This window comes from Vulpes lagopus, chromosome 23 (genome assembly GCF_018345385.1).
Source record: "Vulpes lagopus strain Blue_001 chromosome 23, ASM1834538v1, whole genome shotgun sequence".
Classification (NCBI taxonomy): Eukaryota; Metazoa; Chordata; class Mammalia; order Carnivora; family Canidae; genus Vulpes; species Vulpes lagopus.
In genome coordinates, this window is record NC_054846.1 from 24,968,090 (window position 1) to 24,995,344 (window position 27,255).

The following is a 27,255-nucleotide window of genomic DNA, read 5'->3' on the forward strand; positions in this document are numbered from 1 at the left end:
ATGTTGTTAGAAATGACATAATTGAATTACCTTCTGAAAAGGAAGGATGTAAAAGAGTCCAGAGGGGTCCTTTATTTCATCTATCTGGTTAGCAGTAAAAGTTTTAAGTCGTGCTGTTTTTGACCTGAACTGACAGTTAGGAATTACCCTGTAAACAAAGAAATAATATAATTATTTCCTAAATACTCACTTAGAAAGTATAATTACTTAACCACCTCCCGCCATGACAAAAAAAAATTCACAACCAGTGTTTCTCATTTTGTCTTCAAATAATTAAAAAAAACACATTTTTTAAAAAGTTCTAATATGTATGAGATCCTACACTGGACCCTTTATCTTTCTCAAGTAATCCTTAAAAAAATCCTTCCAGGTGGGTATTGATCCTGCCACCACCAGATGACAGTCAGGGCTCAGGTAAAGTTCTGGTCTTTTTGGCTTTAATATGGGAATCTTAATACCACTCGGGCAAAAGATTTACAGTTTCAAAATTCTTGCCATTAAAACTAAGTATCTAAGAAGCCAAAGATTTTCAATTAGCAGGATGCTATAGGATACAGAAGGAGGAAGTGGTTCTTAATATGGTTGCCGCCAACCACAGGCTTACAATCTGGTTAGGAAGACAAACTAGAGTCATCATCAACTATACACACATGTACACATGTATGTGTGTGCAGGAGTGGGAGAAGGGGAGGGGAGAGAGAGAAGAGGAGAGAGGGAAAGGATATTGGGACAATACTGCAAACATGTTTTGTATCTGCTTATTTCATTTATACTATGTTGTCATTTTCTCTACATGTTTAAATATGCTTTGAGGACATGATTTTTTTTTCTTTAAAGATTAATTTTAGAGAAAGCAAGAGAGTGAGAGAGTGCAAGAACTGGGGGTTAGGGTGCAGGGAGAGAGAGAATTTCAGGCCAACTCCCAGCTGAGGGCAGAGCCCAAGGGGTGATTCAATTCCATTCCCTAAGATCACCATCTGAGCCAAAGTCAAGAGTCTGATGCTCAGTGCACTGAGCCATCCAGGCGATTGGAGGACGGGATTTTTAAAAACCGCACTACAGTCAATCTTATGGTTGTACTGTAATATTAGTCTATTTTCTATTCTTGATTATTCAGCTTACTTTCTTTTCTTTTTTTCCCACCATACACAATGTCTGTAACATAGAGCATCCTGTATTTATTCTTATCAAACCCTTCATACTTATTCCTTAGGAAACTGATAACAGAACTACTGTGGCCAAAGGATAAAAACAATGATACACATTGCCAAAAAACATTTTCCGGAAGACTAAGAATTTACGTTTCTCTTTAAAAAAGAAAAAAAGAAAAGGAGAAAGAGAGGGCAGAGAATCCTCTGTAATAAACATTTTAGAAGTAAAGCATCTTTTCTTCTCTCTATATACGTATATGTTTGACGAATGCCATTGTAGTGATTCCGTCAAATCAAGTCTATCAACCAGGTCGGCCAAGGCACACCAAGGGGCTTAGACACGAAGCCTTCAACGTCTCCAACCAAGTAGGTCGTTTTTAAGCGCTTCTGGGGTCACAGGACCCACTGAGGATCTGGTGAAAGCCACGGCAGTGCCCTCAAGAATGTGCATATGCACACACATGTCCGCGCTTCCTGCGGTTCCTGAACTTCGGGGACGCACCGCTTCGTCGAGCACCGCTCCTCAAAGAAGCCTAGTTTCCTCAACGATTTCCTGTACCAAAGGAAACGCACGTCCCACTTCCGGGGCCGCGTGGCCTACATGACCGCCACAACTGCAGTGGAAAGCATCCCAGCCTCCCGGCCCCAGGCGGAGCATCCCTACGGCGCCGGTGAGGGCCACGGAGGGCCACCTGCAGTTTACTGCGCTCCCGACAGGAAGCCGAGTCTGTGAAGCCACCATTCGTCGGGCTCCTGCTGAGGAGCGAGAGAACACTTACGACACGTTTTCATGGCTGTAACCGATTTTGGCATTGTAGGCTCCGTTATCCAGCACCAAAGTCGTCATTTTACCGCGAACCCACCGGCTGTCGCTCCGTCCTCCCGTCACTTCGGCTCCCTGGGCTTCCGGGACTCTAGGGTTGGCGGGGCGGGGCGGAAGGGCGCTTCCGGTCTTCCTTAGCAACGGAGGACGCCGGAAACCAGAGACGCCCTGCAGGCCTCGCTGCGGGCGTAGGGCCGTGCAGCGCTTACCTCCACGCCCCGCCGGTTCCATCCCCCGGGAACGTGCAACCGGCTTGCGGCTTTTGCGCCCACCGTATTACGTATTTGCCCTCCGCTTCGCACACTGACTCGCCCCGCCAGGTCTCTGTTGACTTCCGTGGTGCACCTTCAGCTTTGTGCCCGCGTGTGTTCCAGTAGCATTGTTCAGTGACGTTTCCTAAGGGATGAAATGCAAAATCATACAGTGTGTATGGGGTATGAAGTCTCTTCAGCCTCATTCCCCGCCATTGCCCATTCGATTGTAGCCCAGGCCCGACCACCTTTAAATTATAGACATGCTGTTTGATCAACTGCCTCTCTTTTCTACGCATACTCTCCCTCCGCCTACTTGTTCTTCATAGCACTGCTCTGTCGTTCTTACTAAAAGGTTTCTTGACACCTCACGTTACCCTGTTCTCACTCTTGAAATCAGGTGCTCCTGTGTGCTCTTGTAATACCCTCGGCTAACTCCAATACATAATAAGGGATAAGAATGAATTTTGTATTAGAATCCAGACTCCACAAAATGGCTGTGTAACCTTGGGCGATGAAGATGATGATGGGTAAAGATTTAGAAAGTGCTTAATACCTGTGAGTAAACTTTCAAAGATTAGATATAGATATAGATATAGATAGATATATATAGGTATATATACACATATATATCACACAGACACATATATATACACATACACTAACTTAATCTTTAAATGTCTGAACTATTATTAAAATCAAAGAGTTAGTGATTAATAGTCTCTGCATTTAAACTCTTGGACCAAATCTTGGCTCTTATTAGATGCTGTGGACAGGCTAGTTCCTCTCTCTATGCCTTAGTTTTCTCATTTGTAAAATACAGTAATATTAATAACACTCCCTTGCAGAATTGTTTTATGAAGAGTGAATGACACAAGTACCTGGTGGAGGTAATCATCATCATCATTGTCATCTTTTCATCACATACTTATTCTCTTTTATTTTTTTAAAGATTTTACCTTTAAGTAATCTTTACACTCAACCTGAGACTGGAACTCACAATTCCAAGATCAACAGTTGCATGTTCCACCAACCAAGCCAGCCAGGTGCCCCCATATAATTAATCTCTTAACTTGTATAGATGGCAAACTCCTTGAAGTCAGACCACTCTGTTCTACTGGTCTAGATCTTTGTATTGAAAAATCATTGAGGGATCCTTGGGTGGCGCAGCGATTTGGCACCTGCCTTTGGCCCAGGGCGCGATCCTGGAAACCCGGGATCGAATCCCACATCGGGCTCCCGGTGCATGGAGCCTGCTTCTCCCTCTGCCTGTGTCTCTGCCTCTCTCTCTCTCTGTCTGTGACTATCATAAAAAAAAAAAAATCATTGAATGTCCAAAGTTAATTATGTGCAATTTTAGTCATTCTGTTTTCTCTAATTTATCACTAAACTGATAAGATCTCTTACTACAAACATGTAAAGAATGTTTTCTAAAACTTACAGCATAGGGACATCTGGGTGGCCCAGCAGTTGAGCATCTCCCTTGGCTCAGGGCATGATCCCAGAGTCCTGGGATTAAGTCCCACACCGGGCTCCCCTGAATAGAGCCTGCTTCTCCCTCTGCCTGTGTCTCTGCCTCTCTCATGAATAAATAAATAAAATCTTAAAAAAAAAAAAAACTTACGGCATAGAGCTGCCATCATTTCTAGTCATCTTTCATCTCTTAAAATATGATTTTTCCTTCTGATTATCAGCCTTTTCTTATTTAAGCTTCTCTTTTTGCTTTCCTCAACATTTACATCCTCCTTGATTAAGGTCATTTTTGTTCTTGGTTTCAGCTGTCATTAAATAATGATAAATCTAAAAGCAGAATTTCCACACCCAACTGTAGTCTGAATGTTTCTACCCAAGTATCCTAGGATAACTTTAATGGATAGCAACAAATCCAAAACTGAATTTTATCTCCAAAAAGGTTTGTTCCACCTAATTACTTATCTATATTAATAGTGTGTCCCAAGATCCACAAGGTGCATCAAGCTAGATACCTCAATTACCTTCAACCCCAATCCCGGAATTACTCTTTGGAATCTGTCCTTGGCCTTTCCTCTTTACTGATACCACCTTATCTCTCACCTCAAATAATGCCACTGCCTTCTCAATGCCCTTTCTGCCTCCATTCTCTTCTCATTCTGCTCGGTCTTCTGTGCCGCTAGCATAATCATCAGCAAGTATTTTTCTAAATCAGAAAACTGATCACCCTCTGCAAATGTATTCCTCACCACACAAGTCCTTCCTTCTATGACTTGACACTGCCTAGGAAATAATGCCCATATATTTGCAATTTCATCCCCCTTCAACCCATCTTACAGCGTGTGCTGGTAAATGGTCAACAACCAGATCTCCAGGGGGAAAAAAAGCCCTGATTTGTAGGATCTACCACGGTCTGTGTTATAGATACTGTCACCATGGTTGATTTCCAGCTATCCTGAAGTCACCAAACCCTGAACACAGAGCTGGGAAGAAATGCATGTAATTGGTTCTCATTACCCTGTAGGAGCCAACTTTCAGCACAAGACTGTTCAGTAAAAATTCTGAGTCTATTCACTTCACACCATGCTCTCTCCCCTACCAGATTTTAGCTCAAGTAATCTCAAGCATATATTACTTTTGTTAAAATACAATTCAACTGAGTAAATTTGAAGATTTAATTGGCTTTACTGAAAGATTCATGAACCAGGCAGTATCCAATCTAGCAAACTAAGGGGAACTCTAAGAGAAATTGTACAAAAATGGAAGTAGGTGGAGGCCACTGCAGAGCTTGAACTCAAGACTCTGTGATCAAGATCTGAGCTGGGATCATATCAGACACTTAACCAACAGAGCCACCCAGGTGCCGCCTAAAATGACCTTTCTTATGTGAAGGAAGTGGTGTCTTTTTCCAGGGACCCTTGACTCCTGCTTATATAATTTTAAAAGAGTTAAAAATATGACTCTGCTACAAGTATATAATAAACATGTACAACAGTTTTAAGTCCTATTAATGAGTGAACTAGCTCTAACTCCTATTTTGTTGGCTTTTACATTAATATGAGTTGATAAATCTTTGGTGCATATCCATTATACATCTGGATGACAGTCATGTTTTTTAACTTTTAAAAATTATACTTTGATAATTAAATAGCAATTGAGAAAAATGTAAAGGGGTGTTGGGTGGCTCAGTTAAACATCTGACTTGGGCCCAGGTCATGATCTCGGGATCCTGAGATTGAGCCCCATGTTGAGCTCCCTGCTCAGTGGAGGAATTTGCTGGTCCTTCTGCCTTTGCCCTGCATGTTTTCTCTCTCAAATAAACAAAAAACATCTTTAAAAAAAAAGATGTGAATTAATTTAAACCACTGAATTTATAGTGTTCTTTTTTTTAAGATTTTATTTATTTATTCATAAGAGACACAGAGAGAGAGAAGCAGAGACACAGGCAGAGGGAGAAGCAGGCTCCATGAAGGGAGCCTGACATGGGACTCCATCCGGAACCCCAGGATCACTCCCTGAGCCAAAGGTGGCGCTAAACCGCCGAGCCACCCAGGGGTCCCTTATAGTGGTTTTGACATATGTTACCTCAATCCAGAGACAGAAAAATTGCAAATATATTTCTCAGTAAAAAGATATTGGTACAAATCAGTAAAGACTCATTAAAAAACACAGGCTTAAGGCAGAGTCAGTTGCCCATAGCAAACCAAGACCTAAGTACAGTTTCAACCTCTTTAGGTGTGGAATTTTAAGCCAATTAGCCTGGAATTTTTCTGGTCTGCATCAATTAGGTAATCTGTCACGTGGTCCCTCCTCATCCCAACGTCCCCCCCAAAGGAAAATAAGGTAATCCACCTAATAGGGCTCTTGGCCTTTCCCCCTAAATGAAGGTGACCTTGCCTGAAACAGTCTTTTGTCTTTCTTTGTTTCTTTTTCTTTTCTTGCAATGACTTCCTGTAAATTCCTTTTATTTATTTATTTATTTATTTATTTATTTATTTATTTATTTACGATAGACACAGAGAGAGAGAGAGGCAGAGACACAGGCAGAGGGAGAAGCAGGCTCCATGCCGGGACCCATGTGGGAATTGATCCGAAGTCTCCAGGATCGGGCCCTGGGCCAAAGGCAGGCGCCAAACCGCTGAGCCACCCAGGGATCCGCTGTAAATTCCTTCCTATAAATACTTTCCATTTTGTACAATTCCTTTCTTGGGAGTTCCCCTCTACTTGCTATGTGGGATGATCCCAATTAATGAATTGCTTAATAAAGACAAATTCTCGATTTGCTTAGTTGAATTTTTTTAAAACTATACTACAACTATAGTTATCAAGCTGTGAGATTCTTTAATACTTACAACTTGGAAAAGGAATCTGTATTTTGTTCTAGCCACGACATTAGGCCACTTGCCATTTATAAGCCATGAGCTTTGACACTTCCACCTTCCTGGAACATACTCTTCCTGCTAGTGAATTAATTCCATCATATTATGTCTGGCACTCTTTCAAGTAGTCCAGTACTTACTTAACCTTCATTAGCTTGGTTAATCCTCACAACAACCATCGTGGAGCCTGAAAGGTTCCATACTATTCCTAGGATCCCATTGTTAAAAAATCTGCAGAGCTAGGTTTTATATCCAAATCTTGAATTTCAAGGTCAATGCATTAAGCTGATTCAGTCTCATCTTTGAAATAACATCTCTACTGTAAATCTGCCTTTGACGTAAGGTAGAACAAATCACTCCTTCGTGGGCTCATAACACTTTGCATCTGTTTTCAGTAATGCTAATTTAATAGCATTTATTAAAGTGTTTGCCTAGTACTGAGCACTTTGTTGAAAACTTTATATGCATAATCTCATTTAGATCTCATAAATTCTGAGTTAGAAACTTAATATTATCTTGCATAGATTCTTGCATAGGAATTTGAGGCTGACACATTAAATCACTTGCCCAAGTTTACATAGTGACACAAAGGCCGAGGTAGCACTGGACCCAGTCCAAGGACTTACCTCAAGGTCTTGAGAGTCTATTTACCTACCTAGTCTGTTAACTCTTTGATGACAGAACAGATTTGTTTGCTTTTGGCTAGGCAACCCCAGAATAAGGCCTAGCTCACATTGCATGAGGAATGGTGAGGAGTCAAAGCATTATCTCCTTTCCTTTCTTCAAAAAGGGCAGCTTGTTGGACTGTGTGTGAACTACCTTCTCTCCCCCACCCTTAACCTCATCCTTCCTGATCCATCCCTCAGAGGTAGTATTAATACCTTTCCTCCTTGAGACGTCGCTGGGTGGTTATTTTCACCCTTTGAAAATGTTGCTTTGGGGCTGGGTGACGTGGAGAGCTCTAATAGTTCTATTTCAATCATTTCCTTCCTTTTTATTGAAAATTTCAAGTGAAATTTTGCATTCTTCTTTCCGTAGCCACAACCTAGCGAGACGGTTATAGAATACACGATTAACGTATTTTGTCTCTGATTAAGGTTAAAAGTAAGGAAATTATTTTCTTCAGGTTAACACAGCTAGAACCACAGAGCCAGGACTTGAATTTCTGACTTCTAATTCCCAGGTCCTAGACTCTTAAGACACGTTGTCAACTTTTACTTCCCTTGGGATTGGAATCACCAGAGGAAACATTAAATTACAGCATGGGCGTGTGTGGGGGGGGGGGGGGGGGAGGAGCAGTATATCTATGAAGAAAGCGGAGTACAGCAGGTAGAGAGCAAAGCGAGCAGGGTAGTTTGTGGAGCAAATTGTGAAAAACGAAAAAAACAAGTAGGATGTGGAAGGAGCACTCCGTGATGGAGGCAGGAACCAGGCCAGAGCAGAGACGGAGGACGTGAAGCCCACGAAGATTCTGGGATCCGGAGCGGCGGCAGCAAAGGACACTCATGCAGCGCGGGGCGGGGCGGTCCGCGCGGGGCGCGTTGGGGGGCGCGAAGCTCCGCCCCCCCGCCCGCGCCCCGCCCCGTGCATCCCTGCACCCCCCGCGCGGCCCGCCCCGCGGCTCCCCCCGCCCGCAGCCTGCGTCGCCCCGCCCCCGCCCCGCCCCACGCGCGTCCCCGCGTGCACGCCTCCCCCGCGTCGCCCCGCCCCGCGCCCCGTCCGCGCCGCCCCGCCCTCCCCCAGGTCTCTTAGGTGATGCTGCAGCCAAGATGGCGCCGGCGGCGGCCACGGAGGCCTGAGAGCGATGCTCCGGGTCCTCGGCGGCAGCGGCGGCGGCGGCTGTGGCCTCGGCCGGGGCCTTCGGTCTCTCCCGGGCGTGAGCACTCACGCGACCCTTCGCCGGGCTAGTCCGGACCACGAAGAGAGGAGGCAGTGAGAAACGCGGAGGGAGCGCGCCGCCTCCTGCCCCGGCACCATGGCTGGGCTCATCAAGAAACAGATCCTGAAGCACCTCTCCAGGTCAGCTAGAGCCTCGGGCGTGGGGGGCCAGCCCGCCTCCGCCCTCGCCGGCCCGGGAGGCTGCGTGCAGCTCGGGGACCGCGGGGCCCGGCAGTCGTGCGGGAGGCGCCGCCTGAGCGTCCAGGTCCTGGCGGGGCAGGGGTCGCGGCCCCGATGTTCCGTGGCCGGCGGCGCCCGGCGCTGACCTCCGGAGTCGGCCCCCTGGACCGGCCGTGCCCCGCCGGCTCGGAGCGGCGTGCAGGGCGGCGGGGCAGGCAGCCTGCTGACCTGGCTCCGGGGACCCCGCGGGGCGCTGCTGCGCGGAGGCGGGGATGCTGAGTGCGGCCGGGTGACTCCGAGCTCCGTGCTCGCCTCCATTCGGAGCACGGCGGTTCGGTTCGCCGAGGGCGCCTGGAGCAGTGCGGACCTTGGGGGCTGAGGCTTGTCTTCTCCGTGAAACGTTAACCTTGTGGTTTCCCGAGTTCACCCCCGCCTCGCCGCGCCCGCTCCGGTGCATGAGAGTGTGCGCCTGTTTGCACAGTTAGGGTTTGTGTTCGCCAGATAGACTTCCCAGCTTTGGCAAAGTTCTTTCTGGGGTCGTTGTAGTTCGACATCATTTTGGCAAAACAGTTTTTTTTTTTCTTTTTTAAAATATGAGATCCATAAATTCAGGTAGTCAGCATCTGTGGTGATAAACAATACTTGTCATTCTTTCCGTTTCATAACGCGGTTTTAGTCAGAAACATGACTCAGTAAAGCTGGCACTTTGTTACTTCTGACTTCTCCATATTTGTCTCCGGGCGCAGGCTGAATGTGGGATCTTGTTTCCAAATGGTTAACAGAGAATTCAAAGCGTTTGGTTATGACCCCTTTTTTGCTCTGTTATTTGTAAGTTAATGATACTAGGATAAAACTTGGGTATACAGGTATGTTCACACGGTGAAGACGGTTGATTGTCCAGATCACTGCATACCACAGGTTGCAGGTTGGGCAACAAAATCAGTATTTCTGTGAATCAGCAAATATGTTATCTAAACTTAAAACATTGAGTAAGATATAACCTCTATTTTAACAAGTAGCAAATTATAGCAGCACTTATGCATATGCATTTCTTAATATTATCGCTAATTGAAATGTTTTAATGACTTGTACCTACGGTCCAGTACTGAATTATTTTATTTTGGAAAAAAGGTTTTATCTTTTTAATTATTATTTAGGTAATACCTGACTTAATCAGATGCCCTCTAGCCTTTGTCATACTCCATTCCCCAAGAAAATTCAGACTTCCAGAAAATGATTTGAGCGTTTATCTTCCAAGGATGATGGCACATGGCTAGTTCCATTCCAGATGCTTGGGAGAAAAGTTAATTCAGAGTGTCTTACGTTGTTAGTTTAATTCTCTTGTGGAACTTCAGTTGAGAAAGACTCTTAAAAATTAATAGCAAAGGTGGTGGCTTACTTCACAAAAGAGACCACAACTACATATTCAGAATTGAATCCTTGGGGTACTATTTGATCTGTGTGATTTTTAATAGCTTTGTGGTAAATGGTAATAAGGATTGTTTTTCAGAGATGAGGATTTTTGTTTTTTCATCTTTGGCCATTTGTATGCCTTTCCTTCCTTCCTTCCTCCCTTCTTTCGACTTAGAGTTGACACACAACGTGAACATTAGCTTCAGGTGTACAACACAATGTGACAACTCTATGGGTTATGCTGTGCTCTCCACCAAGTGTAGTTATCACCTGTCACCACACAATGCTATTATAGTACGACTGACTGAATTCCCTGTGCTGTACCTTTCATCCCTGTGACTTGCCCACTATCAGAGCCCTTTACTCTGCCAACCATGAGTTTGTTCTTTGTATTTATGGATTTCTGCTTTTTTGTTTTTCTTTCTTTAGATTCCACATGTAATTGAAGTCACATGTATTTGTTTTTCTGTGTGTGATTTATTTTACTTAGCATAAAACCCCCTAGGTCTATCCCTGTTGTTGAAAATGGCAAGACCTCATTCTTTTTTATGGTTGGGTACAGATGTGTGTTTTTGAAACACATGAGTTTTTAGTTATTTCGTATTTCAAAACTTAACTTGGGTGACTAAAGAGTATCAAATTCATATTCTTGGCTAGAATGTTGATGTGTGTTGTAATAAATTATAGTTATTCAGGTAGAGGTGAATTTTTGAAATTACCTGGGTCAAGCTTAATTTTACAGATTATCCAGTAATAAAGATGTCTCTATTAAAGTAATTATCTTTAATTATGACAATGTAAATGTTTAATAGGAAATACTTAGAACACATTACCTTCCAATAATAAACATTTCTTACAGCCAGTGGATGCCATTACTGACCCTTCAAAGGAGGCCCTACCTGACCAACCTTTTCATCCTTCTCTGCCTGTTATAGATGCTTGCTCTTTGTCTTCTTCACTTGAACGTAAACTGCATGATGGCAGGGATCTTGTTTTAATCTAGCAGAATGTAGGCACTCAGCAACTTTTTTTTTTTTTTTTTTTGTAATGAATGGTGGCACCAAAGCATTGACTTGCCCTTGTATTTTCATAACTGATTAAGACTATATGCCACCAGTGTTATCACAGATATTGGGTATGGCGAGTTTCCCTGTGTGTTTTTTTTTTTAAGATTTATTTATTTATTTATTCATGATAGACAGAGACAGAGAGAGAGAGAGAGAGGCAGAGACAGGCAAAGGGAGAAGCAGGCTCCATGCCGGAAGCCCGATGCGGGACTCGATCCCGGGTCTCCAGGATCATGCTCTGGGCCAAAGGCAGGCGCCAAACCGCTGAGCCACCCAGGAATCCCAATCCCTGTGGTTTTAAGAAGGTAATTGAATTACTGAATAAATGAGCCTTTGTTGTCCTGGAAAGGAAGGACCGGAAAATTGACTCTATATATGGGACCTTCCAGTAAGAAGGAGACTGTAAAGGAAAACAGGAGAAAGAAAATGCTTATTCTGAGCCTTGAGATTGAAGTATGGTGAAATTGTAACATTAAAGCCAGTGTTCCTGAGATACAGGGGCTTGAGAAACTGGTATATTGGAAAATTATAAAAGAGAAATTCTTAAGAGATTCTTAAGAGATTAATAAATGCTTTAAGTAAATGCTGAACTATTTGAGAAGTATAAATCTATATAGTAGTTCCCTGCCCAGTTGTTGTTTAGTTTGTATCCTAAGCATCTGTTGCATCCTTAATAAAAAATAGTTTGTGGGACACCTGGGTGGCTCAGTGGTTGAGCCTCTGCCTTCGGCTCAGGGCGTGATCCTGGAGTTCCAGGATCAAGTCCCACATCGGGCTTCCTACATAGAGCCTGCTTCTCCTTCTGCCTGTGTCTCTGCCTCTCTCTGTGTGTCTCTCATGAATAAATCAATAAAATCTTTTAAAAAAAAGTTTAAAAAATAGTTTGTGTACTTGGAACTGATCTGAAACTGAACAGGGAAAGAGAGAGAGAGAGAGAGAGAGAGAGCTGGAGCTTGCCCACGTGCCTCCTGGGATTGGGCAAAGGGGCAGGGCAAAAGGGTGAGGGAGTGTGTGTGGTGGGGGTGGGGATTGGAGTAGTTAAATTTTAAGAGAAGTGAAACAGGAAAGTCCTTGAAGAGAAATTACTGTGAACCAGTACAGAATATGTTTTGGAGTCTTTTCCAAGAGAGTATTTTTCACAAAAGAATGAAGAGTTCTAAGGAAAAGTTAGAACAAATGTAAAAAAGGAAATAACGAGAGCTACCTTTCAAGGACTCCTGTTACTGTGGCATTTGTATTTGTGTGTTCGAACAGGAGAAGAGGAGGAAAATAGAAGCTAGAAGATGAAGTGTATTAACACTAAGGATCTGAGAAGGAGTAAGAGAGATTCAGATACAAATGTTCCCTCTTCTCTTCCTCCCATGTTTTGGCTCATACACACTAAGCTGGACACAAGGTTTATGGGAAGTGGGAGTTGGCAGGACAACCTTCACAAAGTCTTATACAACCGTGGAGTCTTTGTATAGTTTAAAATTGTGGTTTTCAATCAGGTGATTTTGCCCCTTAGGGGTTACATGTTACATTTGGGATGTACTTTAGGATGTTGTATTTGGTAACATCTGGATACATTTCTGATGGTCACAACTTGTGGGGTGGGATGGAGGCCAGGAATGCTGCTAAACATGCTGCAGTACACAGCATAGTCTCCCACAACAAATAATTATTTGACCCAAATGTCAGTAATTTTGAGATTGAGAAACTTGTTTGAAGTATACAAGCATTTCAAATGTTTGAACTAGGGTACTGGTGCTACTTCAGGTTATTTTGTTTTTGCAAACAACAAAAACCTCAGTTTAACTTAATTAATAAGGGAATTGTAACAGAAAGCTGTTGGGATAGGTCCCAAAGTCTGGGGAGAGGCAGGACCTAACCAGCTCCTAAAACTTCAATGGATAAGTTAATTCTCTGTTGTGAAGACCTGCTCTGTGTTTGTAGGTCTTTAGCAGCATCTCTGGTCTCTACCCACTAGATGCCAGTAGCACTCCAGGCATTGTTAATATCCCCTGGGAGTAAAATCTCTTGATTGATAACTACTGCTTCTACCTCTCACAACTCCCTGTTTTTGGTCTTTTCTGTCAAGTTTTAGATTCCTGGGAGAGAGAACCTGTTTGGCCCAGTTCTACTTACCAACATATATCAGTTAACAATGGCAAAAGGGTCATAAAGCAAAGATATGGTCAGAGGGAAACTACCTTGAGTGTGGCTTGCTGTTCCATTTGGTGTCTTTAATAGGCCCTGAACTAAAAATTAGATGTCAGAAGGCCTCATTTGCTGTATTAAAGATAGTATTTCATCCCGGGAGGTGACTGCTGATAAAGAATTCCAGACAGAAGAGGAACATGATCATTAAAGATGTTTGGTTATCAGTTTGGTTTTTGGACTCCAGAGTTCAGGAGCAGTTGACTGTCATGGAAATACAGAGTCTACAGAGGGTCTCTGATTAACTTGAAAAGTAATGGATTAGAAGGACATCAGTATCCCAAAGGAATTTATGGTCGGGTGAGGGGACCATTCTTGGAAAGGGACTAATGATCTAGGTAGGAGAAACTGCTTGATAGTCTCAACAAGATATGTTCCCTAAATTAAGGGGAAGGAGTAAATAGAAAGGGTGTTTTAAGAAGATTGTCGAATATTTGGAATATTTGTTAGGGAGATTAGGAATGGTTGAACACTTGCTGGATCTTGTGAGTGAATGGCAAAGTGATAGAGAGTTTATGATGCCTCGCGGTGTATTCATGGATAGCTTATGCTGTGAAAGAAAGAGAAGGGGGAAACAGCAGCTGATAGTCTGGAAAGAACCATCAAAGAATTGGAAATTTTATCTGAATGGGAGAGCAGTTGAGAAAAACAAATGAGAGAACTGGAAGATTGGAGGTTTTGTTTGAAAGTGTCATATTAAAGTTTAAAATGTCAGAGGGGGATTAGGCCTAATTTAGGGCAAGGTATCCATTAAGGCCGTAGAACTGAATTGCTGAAGAGAAGTTAGGGTGCATATAAGCTTCTGGAGTGAATGAGGAGTGAAGGAAGTAGAGGGAGATGAGATCACAGAGAAAACCAGACCACCTTGTGGGGCCTTATAATGACTAGGTCTATATATCATTCCTGAATTAAACATTCTTAAAAGGAAACACAACATTAATTCAACCGTCAGAAATTATTTTTTCAAATGATAATTTTATATAATTATGATAGGCTAATTACATTTCTACTTTTATGGTAAAGCTCAATAATTTTTTTAAAAGATTTTATTTATTTATTAATGAGAGATACAGAGAGGCAGAGACACAGGCAGAGGGAGAAGCAGGCTCTCTGCGGAGAGACTGTGGGACTCAATCCCAGGACCCTGGGATCACACCCTGAGCCAAAGGCAGATGGTCAACCACTGAGCCACCCAGGTGCCCCAAAGCTCAATAATTTTTTGAGTTGATGTTTATCAGGTTCTTGAATACTGGGCATTAGAGATACAAAGATGGGTAAGACATGGTCTCGGCTCTTGGGAAACCTCAATGATTCCTACTGTGGCATAGGAAGCATGAGTAGGATTACTAAATGTTACCTATTCCTAGAGCTATACTACCATATGAAATTTGTGAGATTTGGCTTACTTGGATTGGGCAATTGGAAAAAATTTGAGTGAATTATTACCCTTTGGGAATAGAAATAGGGATGCCTGGGTGTTTCAGCAGTTGAGCATCTACCTTAGGGTCAGGATGTGATCCCAGTCCGGCATCGGGCTCCCTGCATGGAGCCAGCTTCTCCCTGTGCCTGTGTCTCTCCTTCTCTCTCTGTGTTTCTTGTGAATAAATAAATAAAATCTTTATTAAAAAAATATAAATAAATTTACTTTTATAAGTCTATGAATTTTTTAAAGTAATTTTTAGTTAGATTTACAGTATTTTAAAAATAATCTCCAATACTGTTGACTTTAACACTAGATATATAACAGTTTATTTAACAAATATTTACTGAGTGCTACTTTGTACTGTGCTCTAGTCCTTTGTGTTGTGTCATGAATCTCTGCCCTTAATGGAATTTACATTTTTAGTCAGAGGAGGCTGATAGTAAAAAAAAGTGAGGAACATTATATCAGTTTGCGGTAAGTGCTATTAAAAATAGAACACAGGGAAAGGAGATAGGAAGTGCAGGGAAGTAAGGAAGGAGTTTGCTCTCTTAAATCCAGTGATCAGGAAGGTCTAATTGAGAAGGTGATATTTGAGAAGAGAGAGGAAAGAGGTAGTGGAGGCAAATGCAGAGATCAAGAAGTGAAATCTTGCTTGCCATTTTTGAAATATAATAAGGCCACCAACATGAGTGAAGTGAGGAGTGAAGTAAGTAGAGGAAGATGCATCAAAGAGAAAACAGGGCTAGAACTTGTTGGACCTTGTAATGACTTTGTCTTTTATCCTGAGTGAGATCAGAAGCCACAGCAAGGCTTTGAACCAAGGATTACTCTGCAGCCATATGGGAAGTAAATAATAGGAGGACAAGGGCAGAAGCAGGAGCCTAATAAAAGTACTAATTATCCAAGTGAGAAAGGTATCGTCTTGGGTGTACGTTGATGGGGTGGACTTGTTGAAATATAGTCGGATTCTCAATGTATTTCGAGAGTAGAACCGCAGGATTCTGATGGATGAGATGCGGATTGAAAGAGAAAGAACAGTCATGACATAAGCAAATGAGGAGATGGAGTTGCTGTTAAGTAGAAGACTGCAGGAGGGGCGGGCTTTAGGTAGAGAGATACGGAGTTTGGTTTTGGGTGTATTAATTTGGATGCCTGCTAGATACCTGAATGGAGAGGCCTTTTACTAGTGAACTAATTTACGCATTTTAGTCTGCTGTTCTGTCAAATGGAGTGTAGGCAAAACGACCTCCAAAGGCCTAAGGGACCTTAAGACTGAAGAAAAACACCAAGTTCAGCTTGGTGAGAAATGGTTTATTAAGGAGGTTTATGAACAGAAGCAGGTCCTGAGTGGCTGCAAAGCAGGCAGACCTCTACAACCCCACCTCCTGTGAAACCTGCTCTTGTAGCTCTAGAGGCTGGAGAGTATGTGCGAGGAGACCACCAGGGAGGAGAATGTTTGCAAATAGGTATGTATCATAGTTGAATCTCCAGAGCAGATCCAAAGTGTTACACCCCAAGGGTGTACCTACAGGTGCTGTTAAACAAAAGGGAAGAATGGGAATGGGGGCTGAATTCAAGAAGGCTTAGGTCACAAAGCAGCCTTCGTGGTGGTAGTCTGGTTCACAGGTCTGGCAGCGACAGCGTCGAGTGTTTCAGGTATATTGGTTTATGAAGTACATGATTACAGTGAAGTGAATTGTAAGATGAATTTTAAGGGGTGAACTTTATAGTATATCTTGCTAATAAGTATACTATGTAGAGGTAACATATGTAAATGTGCCCATTTCTTTCACACTAATTTCCAATTAAAACCAGATAATTGATTCTTCAGAAGTTAGTTTCAGGGGATTAATTTGTAAACTTTAGTTGAAAAGGGTGTTGGATGCTTTGTCCATTGGATAGGTGTTGTAATATTACCATTCTAGAATCAGAAAAGATTTGTTCCGGTTCCTGAAAAGGAAATTATTAAAACGTTAAGATTTGTAACTTGCCCAAGGTTTGACAGGTAGTGTTGGGTGGTGAAGTCATTGATCCAGTACTCTTTTAATATGATTATTCTATGCTGTCTGCTCAGGCCATTGTTCCTACCTAACAGTTTGCTTTTCTTTTACTCAATTTTCAGTATTTATCATTAAATTTCAGTCTCACACTCTTTTTTGGTATTTCACCATCCTATTGCAGTATCCCTTAGGAGATTCTTTTATTATTTGAAAATCCTTTGACTCTGTAGTTCTTTGAAGCTTGGGAAACATAGTCTTTTGACTTAGCAATTCTGTGAAGTTGGGAAAGCACAGTTTCTCCATTTCTTAATAGTTGCATAATTTTTTTGCAATATTACACTTTGCCTTAATAATGCAGTTTCCAATCTAAACATTCCTTAGTAATTTGATCTCTTATCAGTTGTATATGTTCTATGTTCTACATATTATATTGTATATGCTAGATTGAATAATTTAATATTCCTGTTAAATATCGGTATTTAGTTGATATTAGTGACTAGAGCTCAGAAAGTAAGTTTGAAAATAAGTTACAGGTGTAACTTTATGACTATTTCCATGAGTGAAATAGGAGTAGTTATTATATCAAGACCAAGTTATTAAAACAAAATTAAGAGTTGCAGCAAATATCATTCAAGTTATAATAGTTACTGTTAATTTTTTCAGACATTAGATTTACTGTTAGTCTGTCTGATAATTAGTTGACTTATTTTGAGACTTCTCCCAGCCAAAATGAATGTTATATATAAATTTTGAATCTTTAGTCTCTTCTTTAAGACTTATTTTTAGCTATATGGTATGTACTTTTTTCTACCCCAAAATACCATTAAGAGAGAGCTCTCTGGCTTCTTTTTGCCACTACTAGCATAGCATCAAGTGTTGCTTTCCTTTCCTGTTTTCTATTTGTAAACCTTTTGTTTGTAATTTTATTGATAGGAATTAATATTTAGAGATAAATTTAGAAGTACCAGAAAATTCAGTCATTTTAAAACTTGGTCATACTGTATTGTTAGATACTAAATTCAGTTCCTATTCCAAAGTTTTCTTCTGCTGTGATGGAACTTTATATATAAACGAACTATACTATAAAAAGGGGCATCATAAAATGTAAGATTTATATTATCTTTAAGGAGTATTAAAAGTATGATTATTCCCATTGATAAATCATTCATTTATTCTTTCTACCAATACTTAAAAGAAGATCTATAAGATATGTAAGTGAAGTTAAGAACTAGAAACGGCTTCTGAAAACAGTATGGTGGATAAGTAAATAGATACCAGGATATAATAGAAGTCTTGAGAGTTAGGCACAGAGTACTATATTCAACTTTAATGGAAGTAGGGACATTGAGACAGAGGTGGTCTAAGTCCAGAGAAACTTGTAAAGAAATAATGAATTAAAAGCACAAACAACAGTGTTGGGATATCAAATGGATAGTTATTAAATCTGTTTGCTTGGACAGTGGCATGCATACCAAGGGAATATTTAAAGCAATTATTTAGAGAAGTTAGGGATATATTTTTTTTAATTATTAAAAAAAGTTCCCCCCCAAAAAAGTTTCTATGTTTACCTGAAAAAGAGTACATGCCTGTGCACCTGTGAGGATGAGGCTGGGGGGGGGGTGGTGCGGGCAGAGGAAGAGAAAGAATCCTCAAGCAGATTCCTTTGCTGCTGACCGAGGAGCCCAAGGTGGGGCTCCATTTCAGGACCCCGAGATCATGACCTGAGCCACCCAGGTGCCCCATAAAGATACTTTAGATCCTAGAGACTTGGCTGCAGTTTTTTTCCACTGTTTTCCAATACTGCACTTTTCTCCTTTTTGTTTTTCGCCCATCTTCTGTTGTCTTACTACTGTAGCCAGATTGTCTACATTCCTTCCTGCCAGGTCATCCTCTTGGGCTTCATTTTACTTGTACATCTTCCATAGCCAGCTTTAACCAGGTAGGCTAGTCTCATTGGTCTTCATTTTTTTATTCCTTTAGCTCTTAAAATATATTTTTATTACAACGGAAGTTTCATATTTTTAGTTCTGTGAATTGTCCTCTTTTTTTTTAAGTAGGCTCCATGCCTAACTTAGGACTTGAACTCATGAGTACGATCCTCCACTGAGCCAGCCAAGTGCCCCTAGATTGTCATCTCTGTAAGGGCAGGATCATTGTGACAGACTGAGTTCTGAAGGCAGTAATTGTGTGTATCTTGTTCATTGTTGTACCTTTAGCATCTGCCACAGTACTGTTACATATAGTTGTTTAGAAACATTTTCAACTGACTAGAGAATAGATTTATACTACTTTGGCCTTCATAAAATACATAGGATATAAATTGGTTACTCTGAATACATTTTTGGCAGATGATTTATATCCAAAAAAATTAGATTAAAAACTTGGATTAATACTGTAGTTCTCTGATTTGCTTTTGAGTATCTATAGATATAATTTATTGCTGGATCTCTTTTTGGTTTGTGGGTTACTTGTCATAGCTAACTGTACTTTTTAGTATTCTCCATAAAATGAATCTAAGATTACAGTTTTATTTTTTTATTTTTTAATTTTTTTAATTTATGATAGTCATACACACAGAGAGAGAGAGAGGCAGAGACATAGGCAGAGGGAGAAGCAGGCTCCATGCACCGGGAGCCCGACGTGGGATTCGATCCCGGGTCTCCAGGATCATGCCCTGGGCCAAAGGCAGGCGCCAAACCGCTGCACCACCCAGGGATCCCTAAGATTACAGTTTCAAATGGACTTTTGGTAGTTACATTAATTTGATAATTTGTATTTGTAAATCACTTGTCTTTTAGTGTGCTGTCCTATTTGGTTTGATTTAATGTTGAGTTATGCAGTTTGGTCTTCATGTAAGTCTTGTACAACAGAGCTAGCTATCTTATTTTTAATATTTTTAATATAGACATTTAAAAAATGTTAATTTATTGGATAAGTAGTAATACCAGTGGTAGAGAGAATGAAGGAATTCATAAATGGTTCATTTATCTTAGAATTTAAGCAGTGTTTGCCTTAGTTATTCCAGTGTGAAATGCGACTGTATTTTTTTTAAGTGCATCACGGCTAAATATTTTTATCATATCATTCCTTTCCTCTTCCTTCCCTTAAACTTGCTCCCTCCTATGTCCCCTGTGTACCCATTCCCTGCAGCGATCCCTGCTGGCTGTGGTGGAGATTGGTGTGCTGTGAATTTCATAATCAAGGAGTCTAAGAAACCTTGGCACCTGACTGCTTGCTTTCACCAGGAATAGGGACCTTTTGTCTGAATTTCCTGCCCTCAGGTAATACTTCTATTCCCCGTCGTTCTGACTCTTTCTTTCTTTTTTATAAATGCAAGCACTTATTATACCCCACATAAAGATACTTTGAGAATATTTTCTAATTCTTACTGCATTAGTCAGATACGATTTTCTTTTTCTTCTTCTTTGCCACCTCCCCGCCCCTTTTTTTTTTCCCATACCTATAGGTTCATGCAGTTCCTCTCTTAAGGTGACTTTTCTAATATATAAGGTTTGTCAGGCAACTTAAAGTTATAACCAACTCTTTCTATTGTTAAAAGAGAGTTTTATAACTTACAGTCATTCAGCTATTTGGAAATAATAATTAGCATTTGATCTACTCTTTAATGGGGATGATATCGTAGTCTAATGTAATTAATGAGGTATGAAGGCTCTTTTGATAAAGAGAATGTTTTCATCACTTCTCTTATTGAAGGACTTAGGAGTTTATTTTGTATACTTAATGTTAATTACAGTCTTTATCAAAGAGATTGAAGTAATTTATGAATAGCAGTGAAAACAGTATTCATTCTTGAGGAATGTAAAGGCTTGCCACCTCATTTATTACTTTCCCTTTCCCCTACCCCTTTTAAAAATTCATTATCAGGGAAAGTAATTATGTTATAAAACCAGATTCATGGAAATAGCACTAATTTTGTTAAAGTTGGATTTAATGAAAAACCTAGAAATGTATCCTTGAATACTTCTAATGCTTGGGAAATTTATCTGCGTAAATACTTTGAACCTGTTCTAAAAGTGTAGTAAGAAACTGGTAATTAAAAGATTAACCATGACTGGGGCACCTGGCTAGCTTAGTTGGTGGAACATGTGACTCTTGATCTTGGGGTTGGGAGTGCAAGCCTCACAGTAGGTGTAAAGATCACTTAAAAATAAAAGAACATCCTAAAAAACAATGATAACCATGAGCAGAATTGTGCAACTTATTACATAGGAGTAACGTGACACTCGATAAACTTACTGGCCATGTGTTAGATATGATATATATCAATTAAATATTATTTTCCATATTCTTATCTGCCTTGATTCTATACTGTCATTTGGGTATCTGGATCTAAACAAAAATTGCCAAGAGAAAAGATGCCAGGCTTTAACCTTAGGTAGACCATTAGGGAAGCCTTCGGTAGACCATTAAGGAAGGTAGATCATCAAGGATTATCTCTAGGATATTGATAGTTAAGGATGTTGTTTGTAAAGGCATTCAAAGATGGTTCTGATTTTGCATATACCTCTAGTAAGTCTTCTGAGACCTTTTGCTCCTGAAGTAGAGTCATAGCTGTAATCATTTGCTTTTTTTAGATTACACTTTCTCAACATATCTTTTTTCGGCTTGGTTTGTGCTTAGCTTATTGAAGATGAGATGTTACAATTTTATTCTTAGTTTAAACCACAGCTATCCATTTGTTTATTCAAGTCTTCTGCCAAACTTAATTCTTTTATCCCTTTATCTTCTCATTTTTATCAATTATGATGCCTTTTTATTTAAATAACTTAATTTTTTCTTCCTTTTCCTGAACCTAGTACGCAGCAGACTTCTTGGCACAAAGTAGACATCAACAAGACTTGAATATCTTTGTTGTCATGACCCAGACTTAACTCATCATTTCTTGTGTTACTCTTGCAAATAAGTGTTTTCATTTCCTTCTGGTCTCATACTTTTTTTTTTTTTATTTTTTTTAATTTTTTTTTTAATTTTTATTTATTTATGATAGTCACAGAGAGAGAGAGAGAGAGAGAGAGAGGCAGAGACACAGGCAGAGGGAGAAGCAGGCTCCATGCACCGGGAGCCCGACGTGGGATTCGATCCCGGGTCTCCAGGATCACGCCCTGGGCCAAAGGCAGGCGCCAAACTGCTGCACCACCCAGGGATCCCCTGGTCTCATACTTTTTAATTTTATCCTTGGCACTGAGTAGAGAGATCTGTTCAAAATGCTAATCTTAACCATTTAATTTCTTGGTAAAAATCTTTTTTTTTTTTTTAAATTGAAGTATAATTGACACATAGTATCCCATTAATTCCAGGTGTACATCATAGTGATTGTTTTTTTAAAGATTGAGAGTGAGATAGAGTGAGAGAGAGCGAGAGAGCAAGAACATGCGCAGGGGAAGGGTTAGAAAGAGAAGGAGAAGCAGACTCCCTTGCTGAACAGGGATTTGGTTAGAGCTCAATCCCAGAACCCTGGGGTCATGACTTGAGCCAAAGGCATATGGTTAACCGATGAAACTACTCGGGCACCCTTATTTTTTGTCCTTTTGATAATAGCCAATCTGACCGGGGTGAAGTGATATCTCTATGTGCTTTTTTTTTTTTTTTTTTTTTTTAAGATTTTATTTGTTTATTTGAGTAGAGAGAGCAAGTGAGAGAGAGGGAGGGAGAGAGCGAGCGAGAGAGCACATGAGTGCGTGTGCACTAGCATGATCAACGGGGAGGGGCAAAAGGAGAGGAAGAAGCAGTCTCTCCACGGAGCAGGGAGCCCAATGCTGGACTCAATCCCAGGACCCTGATCATGACCTGAGCCTGAAAACAGATGCTTAACAGACTGAGCCACCCAGGTGCCCCCTCATTGTGCTTTTGATTTGCATTTCTCTGATGATAGTGATGTTGAGCATCCTTTCATATGTCTGTTGGCCATCTGTATGTCTTCCTTGGGGAAATGTTTATTTGGATCCTCTCATTTTTAAGTAGGATTTTTTTAATACATTAAGGTGTATAAGTTCATGATCTATTTTGGATATTTACGTCTTATAAGATGTATGATTTGTAAATATCTTCTTTCATTCAGCTAGGTTGCTTTTTCATTCTGTTGATGGCTTCTTTTGTAGAAAAGCTTGTAGTTTGATGTAATGCCATTTATTTATTTTAGCTTTTTGTTACCCTTGCCTGAGAAGACTGGTAAAAAAAAAACACACACACACGCACACACATGGCTAAGACCAATGTCAAGAGCTTATTATTATTATTTTGAGTTTCATGGTTTCTGACTTCACATTCAAGTCCTTAATTCATTTTGAGTGTTTTTTTTTTATTTGGTATAAGATAGTGATTCATTTTTTACATGTGGCTGTCTAGTTTTCCTGCCACCATTTATTGAAGAGAGTTTTTTTCCCCATTGTATATTCTTGCCTTGTTACATATATTAATTGAACGTATATGTGTGGGTTTATTTATGGGCTCTTTATATTCTGTATATATACATTTTTTTTAAAAGATTTTATTTATTTATGATAGACATAGAGAGGCAGGCTCCATGCCGGGAGCCCGACGTGGGACTCGATCTCGATCCCGGGTCTCCAGAATCACGCCCTGGGCCAAAGGCAGACGCTAAACTGCTGAGCCACCCAGGGATCCCCTCTATTGATATATTTGACTTACGTTTTTATGCCAATACCATACTGTTTTGGTTATTAACAGCTTTGTAGGATTTGAAATTAGGAAGCATGATAACTTCCAGCTTTGTTTTTTCTCTAGATTGCTTTTGCTTTTCAGGGTCTTTTCATGGATCCATGCAAGTTTTGGGATTCTTTGTTTTAGTTTTGTGAAACATGCCATTGGTGTTTTGAAGAGGATTGCATTGAATCTGTAGATTGTTTTGCGTAGTATATAGTTAATATTTTAACAGTATTCTTTCATTCTATGAGCACAGAGTATCTTTCCATTTATTTGTGCTGTCTTCAGTTTCTTTCATCAGTGTCTTACAGAGTATATGGGTCTTTCACTCCCTGGTCAAATTTATTCCTAGATATTTTATTCTTTTTGATGCAGTTGTAAGTGGAATTATTTTCTTAATTTCTTTCTGGTAACTTATTATTAGTTATTCCTATTTCTGTAAACTTTGTATCCTGCAACTTTACTGAATTTGTTAGTCCTTACTAGTAGTTTTTTGGTGGAGTCTTAGAGTTTTCTATATATCTGCAAATTGACAATTTTATTTCTTCCTTTCCAATTTGGATTCCTTTTATTTCTTCTTGCCTAACTGCTCTGGCTAGGACTTCTAATACTATGTTGAATTAGTGGGAGGGTGAGCATCCTTGTCTTGCTGCTGATCTTAGAGGAAAATCCTTTGGCTTTTCACTGTTGAGTATGATGTTAGCTGTGAATTTGTTGTAGGGCCTTTATTATGTTGAGGGGTACGTTTCTTCAATATCCACTTAGTTCAGAATTTTTACCGTAAATAGATGCTGAATTTTGTCAAATGCTTTTTCTGCATCTATTGAGATGACCATATGATTTTTATCCTTTGTTTTGTTAATGTGGTGTATCATGTAAAGATTGGTAAAAAAGGGCAGCCCCGGTGGCCCAGCGGTTTGGCGCCGCCTTCAGCCCAGGGCATGATCCTGGAGACCCGGGATCAAGTCCCACATTGGGCTCTCTGCACGGGGCCTGCTTCTCCCTCTGCCTGTGTCTCTGCCTCTCTCTCTCTCTCTGTCTGTCATGAATAAATAAATAAAATCTTAAAAAAAAAATTTGGTAAAAAGTTCTTAATGGCTCATGACAAGCTTTTTTAAAAAAATAGATTTGTTTTTTAACAGTACAATTTTGGGGGGGCACCTGAGTGGCTCAATGGTTGAGCGTCTGCCTTTGGCTCAGGTTGTGATCCCTGGGTCCTGGAATTGAGGCCTGCATCAAGCTCCCCTTAGGGAGCCTGCTTCTCCCTCTGCCTATGTCTCTGCTTCTTTGTGTCTCTCATGAATAAATAAATAAAATCTTAAAAAAAAAAAAAAAAGACTTTTTGTCCCAAGAAATACTAAAATAGAACTTAATTGCTTAAGATAAGGTAAAAGTAGGGTTCTTTGTTAATGGAACAAAGACCAGGCTATGCTCATAAATTATCTTTTAGTAGTTTAGTTGAATCAGTAATTAGGGAGATCAGCTATTAGATCTTTTCCCTTTTTATCTCCTCGCCTGGCTATGTTGAATCATGAGTAATCTTCTTAGAAGCACTGTGGGAACAATCCTTATGTGTAGGATGCAGGAGTCCTTCATGATCTGGTTTCAGACCATCTTTCAAAGGCATACCATTTCTTTACAAACTACCCCATGCCATATGCTTCATCTGCGACTCCTGTATGTGATCCTGTAGTCTTGAACATGCTGTTGCTGTGCCTAAAATGCCCTCCTCTCCCCTATTCACTGAGCAGAAACTTAATCTTGAAAAATAGCTCGTTTGGCCTCCGTGAAGCTTTCCCAAAAGAGTATTTTTAAAAATTATCACTACTTCTCCTGTACCTCTGTCTTATCCTGTTTTATTTTTACTGAAGTATTTGTCCCATAGTGCTTGGCACATAGTGAAACTATAATGTACTGTCACGATTTCTGTGCTTGTCTCTGATGATAAACTGTGAGCTGTTTGAAAGCAGTAATTATGTCTTACTTTGTCTAAGTTACCCGAGAGCCTAATCATTGCTCAGTTTTTGCCATAAAGGATGCCTGCACATGTATTTGTGTCAGATCTTCCAGTGTTTTAACAAAATTAGGAAATCCAGAGTTTTTTTTTTTCTATTCCCAATTTCATTTATTTTTTTTACAAGTTCAATATTTTTAATTTAAACTCAATTAATTAACATATAGTATATTATTAGTTTCAAAGGTAGAGGTCAGTGATTCATCAGTTGCGTATAACACCCAGGGCTCGTTACATCATGTGCCCTCCTTCATGCCCATCACCCAGTTATCCCATCCCCCCACTCCCCTCCAGTGGCCCTCAGTTTGGTTCCAATGATTTATAGTCTCTTACGGTTTGTCTTCCTCTCTGATTTTGTCTTCTTTTATTTTCCTTCCCTTCCCCTATGATTCTGTTTTGTTTCTTAAATTCCATTTATGAGTGAGATCATACGATAATTTACTTTCTCTGATTGACTTCTTTCACTTACTGACTTCACCTTATCCATGTTGTTGCAAATGGCAGGATGTCATATACTACATCCTCTTCATTTATCTGTTGATGGACATCTGAACTCCTTCCATAATTTGGCTACTGTGAACAGTGCTGCTGTAAACAGGGGGTTCAGGTGTCCTTTTGGATCACTACATTTGTATCTTTGGGGTAAATCCCTAGTAGTGCAACTGCTGGGTCATAGGGTAGCTCTATTTTCTACTTTATGAGGAACCTTCAAACTGTTTTCCAGAGTGGTTCCACTAGCTTGCATTTCGCCAACAGTGTTAAGAGTGTTCCCCTTTATCTGCATCCTCGCCAACAGGTCATTTGCTGACTTGTCAATTTTAGCCATTCTGACTGGTGTGAGGTGGTATCTCGTTGTGGTTTTGTATTTCTCTGATGCCAAGTGATGTTCATGTCTTCTGCCCGTTTCTTAATTGATTATTTATTCTTTGGGTGTTGAGTTTGAGAAGTTCTTTTTTTTTTTTTTTTTAAGATTTTATTTATTTATTCATGAGAGACACAGAGAGAGAGGCAGAGAGAGACACAGGCAGAGGGAGAAGCAGACTCCCTGCAGGGAGCCCGATGTGGACTCAATCCCAGGACTCCAGGATCACACCCTGAACCAAAGGCAGATGTTGAACCTCTGAGTCACCCAGGTGTCCCTGAGAAGTTCTTTATAGATGTTGGATACTAGCCCTTTATCTGATAAGACATTTTCAAATATCTTCTCCCATTCTGTAGGTGGTTTTCGGTTTTCTTGACTCTTTGCTGTACAAAAGCTTTTTATCTCGATGAAGTCCTAGTAGTTCATTCTTGCCTTTGTTTCCCTTGCCTTTGGAGATGTGTCTAATAGGAAGTTTGCCCCAGCAAAGGTCATAGAGGTTGCTGCCTGTGTTCTCCTCTGGATTTTGGTGGATTCCTGTCTCACTTTTAGGTCTTTTATCCATTTGAGTCTATTTTTGTGTATGGTATGAGGAAGTGGTCCAGTGTCGTTCTCCTGCATGTGGCTGTCCAGTTTTCCCAACACAATTGTTGAAGAGACTGTCTTTTTTCCATTGGATAGTCTTTCCTGCTTTGTTGAGATTAGTTGACCATAGAGTTGAGGGTCCACTTCTGGGTTCTCTGTTCTGTTCCATTGATCTATGTGTCTGATTTTGTGCCAGTACCTTACTGTCTTGATGATTACAGCTTTGTAAGAGAGCTTGAATCCAGAGTTGTGATGCTACCAGCTTTGGTTTTCTTTATTTTATTTTATTTATTTTATTTTATTTTATTTATTTATTTTAAAAAGATTTTATTTATTTGCTCATGAGAGACAGAGAGAGAGAGAAACAGAGACATAGGAG

At 40.4% G+C, this 27,255-nt stretch overlaps 3 protein-coding genes across 7 annotated transcripts in view; 1 reads left to right on the forward strand and 2 right to left on the reverse strand.

Annotated features, from left to right (window-relative positions):
• ACTR6 (actin related protein 6) overlaps positions 1–8,199 on the reverse strand; it is a 30,639-nt gene extending 22,440 nt beyond the window's left edge. For 2 of the 3 annotated variants that reach the window (XM_041738294.1, XM_041738295.1), the window contains exons 1-3: positions 7,456–8,199; positions 1,931–2,370; positions 31–148 (exon numbers count right to left, since the gene is read on the reverse strand). In XM_041738294.1, coding sequence (XP_041594228.1) covers positions 31–148; positions 1,931–2,205 — 393 coding nt within the window. In that variant the 5' untranslated portion in view covers positions 2,206–2,370; positions 7,456–8,199. The remainder of the gene's footprint in view (positions 1–30; positions 149–1,930; positions 2,371–7,455) is intronic. The other variant, XM_041738293.1, reaches the window with a different exon arrangement.
• Positions 8,200–8,278: 79 nt separating this feature from the next.
• UHRF1BP1L (UHRF1 binding protein 1 like) overlaps positions 8,279–27,255 on the forward strand; it is a 95,703-nt gene continuing 76,726 nt past the window's right edge. For 2 of the 3 annotated variants that reach the window (XM_041738291.1, XM_041738290.1), the window contains exons 1-2: positions 8,279–8,593; positions 19,885–20,015. Coding sequence is in view for 1 of the 3 variants with exons in the window: in XM_041738289.1 (XP_041594223.1) it covers positions 8,550–8,593 (44 nt within the window). In the remaining 2 variants the exon portion in view is untranslated. The remainder of the gene's footprint in view (positions 8,594–19,884; positions 20,016–27,255) is intronic. The other variant, XM_041738289.1, reaches the window with a different exon arrangement.
• On the reverse strand, positions 8,562–11,202 carry LOC121481177 (cuticle collagen 2-like). The gene is made up of 2 exons (XM_041738296.1): positions 9,797–11,202; positions 8,562–9,580 (listed from the first exon to the last, which is right to left on the reverse strand). Exon 2 carries the CDS (start codon positions 9,087–9,089, stop codon positions 8,595–8,597), a length of 495 nt encoding a protein of 164 aa, XP_041594230.1. The 5' UTR covers positions 9,090–9,580; positions 9,797–11,202; the 3' UTR covers positions 8,562–8,594.